The sequence below is a fragment of the Stegastes partitus genome, unplaced genomic scaffold (genome assembly GCF_000690725.1).
Source record: "Stegastes partitus isolate 25-593 unplaced genomic scaffold, Stegastes_partitus-1.0.2 Scaffold2308, whole genome shotgun sequence".
Classification (NCBI taxonomy): Eukaryota; Metazoa; Chordata; class Actinopteri; family Pomacentridae; genus Stegastes; species Stegastes partitus.
Genome location: NW_007580039.1, coordinates 49,532 through 53,460, shown reverse-complemented (window position 1 = coordinate 53,460; position 3,929 = coordinate 49,532). Strand labels below are relative to the sequence as shown.

Below are 3,929 nucleotides of genomic sequence, written 5' to 3'. Positions count from 1 at the left end.
CATAGTGGTGTCTTTTTAAGTCCAGCCACAAATTCTCAGTTGTATTTAAACCATCTCTGTTCGTTTCAGCTCGTCCTGCTGCGTTCATTTTACCCTCCACCTTTACGACCCTTCCAGGACCTGCTGCCGAAACACATGATGATGCCGCCACCGTGCTTCGCAGTGGCAAGTTTGTGATGACAGCGTCTACCAAACTGTTGGCCAAAAAGTCTGATGATGCCACAGAATCTACTTCCTGTTGACTCTAAAGTCTCCCAGCATGCCTTCTGGAAGAGACTTAATGAGTTTTTTTTTTTCCAGCAGTGGCTTTTTTATCATTATTTAATTTTTAAATGTATTTATTTTAAATTTATTTTTATTATTTGTTTAATTTGTGTTTATTTTTCTTATGTCGCTTTAAAAGCAAAGGAAATATGTGCAGAAAAGGGTGCACAGTAGGAATGTCGTGTGCATATTTCCTTTGCTGCTAAGTGACATAAAACAAATAAAATAAATAGAAAAAATCCCCCCAAAATTAAAAATAACAAATAAATTAGAAAAATAAAACAACGAAAAAACCAAATTAAATTATTGTTTTTATTATTTTATTTATGTTTTTATATTTCTACTTTTATTAGCCTTTTTTATGGATTCATTTTTGACTAATATTGCCACGTTATGTATTTTTATATTTTATTTATTTCCACTTTTATTTTATTATTCTTTTATTGAATTATTTTAGTCATTTGTAATGTTGATGCAATTACCCTTCCTTTTTTTTTTTTTTTTTTTAAATTAACATTACATGTAGAAATCTGTTTTCACTTTGACATAAGTCTTTTTTTTAAAAAATGTTATTGAAAAACGAGCAAAACTAAATTGACCACGGTTTAGTGTTGAAAGGCAATAAAGGGAAGGAACCATCCAAGGGGGGGTGAACACTTCTTCTTGGCGCTGTACATGCGGACGTTCGATCNCACTTTCGATTTTGTAAAAATCCATAAATTAGCCGCATCATTGTTTAAGCCACAGTGATCAAAGTGTGTGAAAAAAGTAGCGGCTTTTAGTCCAGAAATTACATTAAATTACAGTGAAGCATTCATAAAACGCCTGGAACGTCTGTTTAGTGACATAAGGCAGTGATATTGGCACTAATCTAAAAACTAAATCAAAGTGCAGGTGGTTCGTCGACCTCAAGGAGGGGCATCCAAGGAAGTTACCAAATATGGTCACAGGGGTTAAATGCCCCTTGAATGCGTTACCTGCGGGGTGGGGCAGTAGGCTCCCATACCACCGGTGTTGGGTCCCAGGTCGCCGTCCTGCAGCCGCTTGTGATCCTGCGCCGGAGGCATCGGCGCCACCGAGTGGCCGTCGCTGAAGCACAGGCACTGCAAAGCCAGAACAAAGCGTCAGTCTGGTTGCAAAACAAACACTTTCAAGTGATCAAGTTGAAGAAGTTCCACTCACAGACACCTCCTCTCCCTCCAGAAGCTCCTCCACCACCACCTCCTCCCCCGCCGATCCAAAGGCCCGGTCCTGCAAAAAAAAAAGCACAAACACGGCAAACTGTTGACACTGAAGGATGTAATTACCTCTAGAAAAAAAAATTCCTTCAAGAGACGAATACATCAGGCAACTTCTGAGACTCCAACCAGATATTATTCTGCTGAATAACCAGGTGACGGAGCGCCCGAGGCTGAGAGCGGCTTTAAAGTCGGAGCGAGAGAAGAACAGCGTCTAAATGCCTCTGCAGCTACTGGTGCTTTTGGGAAGATCTAGGTTCACACGGGCGAGGTAGAGTAAAGTTTAGAAAAATTAATCACTGCCAAGAAAGTGGAATTCACAGCAGGATTCACTGATGGAACAAAACGCTATTTGTGAACAACCTGAAGAAGAGCTGCAGCCTGGATTTAAACCTCTGACAAGGCCTGACTGTAAAGACTTCCTCCAAAATGCACTGATTTTAACATAGCTAATAAAAAACTAATTCCAAGTTGCATGCCCTGTCGTCTATTATTCTGTTGCTTTTCCTGATGTTTTAGTTTTTCTTGTGGCATCACTTCAGCATCCAAATAATGAGGCAGGTTTTTACTTTAACACTACCAGCTGCAGCCTTGTCAGTCTGTGTTTGCTGCTGCGAAAACATTCTGCTGCAAAACAAGCGCTTTAAAAAAAACAACACCACCAAGGTTGGAGAGAGTGCAGCCAAACAGTGCAGGTGGTAAAAAAAAAAAAAAAAACACCCCAACAATCAAGTGAAAGATGCTAAAATGCTCCATAAAGCCGAGGGGAGCTGCAGAGTCGATAACAAGCCCTCAGAGTTCAGCACTATGGATGACCCCTTTCACATATACAGCGCCTATAAAATAAGAAAAACCATCCACCCCCCTACGGTGGAAGTTTCTGGCTCTTCGACGACCAGTCAAGGTCGATTTAATTTGAGCCTTTTTAAAAGAATGAACAAAAAAAACGCTGAAAACCTNGCAAAATGGTGTCATGTATAATCGTATCTGCAGCTTCTGACCAGGACGGATTTGGACTGATAAAAGTGTTTTCAGTCATTCATCTGATCGATCTGAACGTGACTCCATCGTTAGTTTATTGTGCTCGTTGTGGCCTCGACTCTGCTTGTTTCATCTGTGTCAAATCTAAATAGATTAGACGTTTAGATTGAAAGTTAAACCCATCCTCAACAACGCAGAATTTTTTATTTTGGTGTAAACGGTTTATTTTTGTGCAATTTTTAGGCAACACATAGAATAAAGTGACTTCAGCGCAGATCTAGTCATTTACCACGACAGAGCTGCACATCACAGACGAGTTGATCTGCTGATTATTTCTGTTTCTACAGATTCTGGTTCACTGTTGTCACTGAAAAACAAACAAACAATGACAATCTTTTCAAAGCTACTGGTGGCTTTTGTGGTTCAGAGGGTTAAGACTTTAAAAAACTGCTATACTGAGGTACTTTTTTTTTTTGTACGATTATGAGGAAAAATTGGCAGAAATCTCCTTGCATATAAAAAACAAAACATGGAGGTTTTAACTAGAACCTGGACAATTAGTTGATTAATACATGTTTCATCTATTATTTACAAAACTGTTTTCATGTGTACATTTCATTTCTGCTTCTACTTTTTACCCAGATGAGAAAAAAAACACAGAGGAAAATGTGCCACATAAACACTTCCATGGTGAGCAGGTGACACATGACTGAGTCTTTATTATTGTTACCACGGTGATCCACAAATCTGCAGCTTCAGAGTCCAGGTGACTAAAAACAAAAAGATTAAACAGGAAAGAGCGAGTGTGTACCTGTGATCTGGACTCCTTTCTTGTAGGAACCGGGGTATCCGGCGCTGGCCATCACCACAGTGACCGCAGAGCTGTCCTGGTGCCACACGGGGGCGCTGCAGGCCAGCTTACCGCTCATGGTGTTCAGGATCACCTCGTGCAGGTCGCTCTGCAGCAGCGGCAGCAGCACCTGGGGAGAGAGGAGCGGCATTCAACCCGACGTAGACGAGCTTCAGCGGCGGGAGGCGGGCGGGTGAACTCACCTGACACTCCGGGTCTCCGAAGCGACAGTTGAACTCCAGAACCTTGGGCCCCTGCTTGGTCAGCATCAGCCCAGCGTACAGCACACCTGGAGCACAAGAGTGGAAATATGTGGAGGATGAGCGCATTAATTACAGACTCTGGAACACTGAGAATAAAAAGAAAGGCAGCACTTGCCCACGTAAGGAGTCCCCTCCTCTCTCATCCCGTCCACCGTCTTCTGAAGAACCGACTCTCTGATCTGCTGCAGCAGCTCCGGACTCACCTGAGCAGCAGCGAGGAGCTCATTAGAGACAAACATCACGACGTGTTCATAGTTAAAACCCTGCTAAGCCTTTATAGGGCACTCCTGGAAATACTCGGAAAATTAAAATTTAAACCCGAGGGTGTTGTTG

General features: G+C 41.9%; 1 protein-coding gene across 1 annotated transcript in view; it reads right to left on the bottom strand.

Moving 5' to 3' along the window:
* gart (phosphoribosylglycinamide formyltransferase) overlaps nt 1–3,929 on the bottom strand; it is a 26,595-nt gene that overhangs the window by 14,749 nt on the left and 7,917 nt on the right. Inside the window, 3 exon segments of the mRNA XM_008304740.1 lie at nt 3,295–3,463; nt 3,537–3,622; nt 3,712–3,859. Coding sequence (XP_008302962.1) covers nt 3,295–3,463; nt 3,537–3,622; nt 3,712–3,859 — 403 coding nt within the window.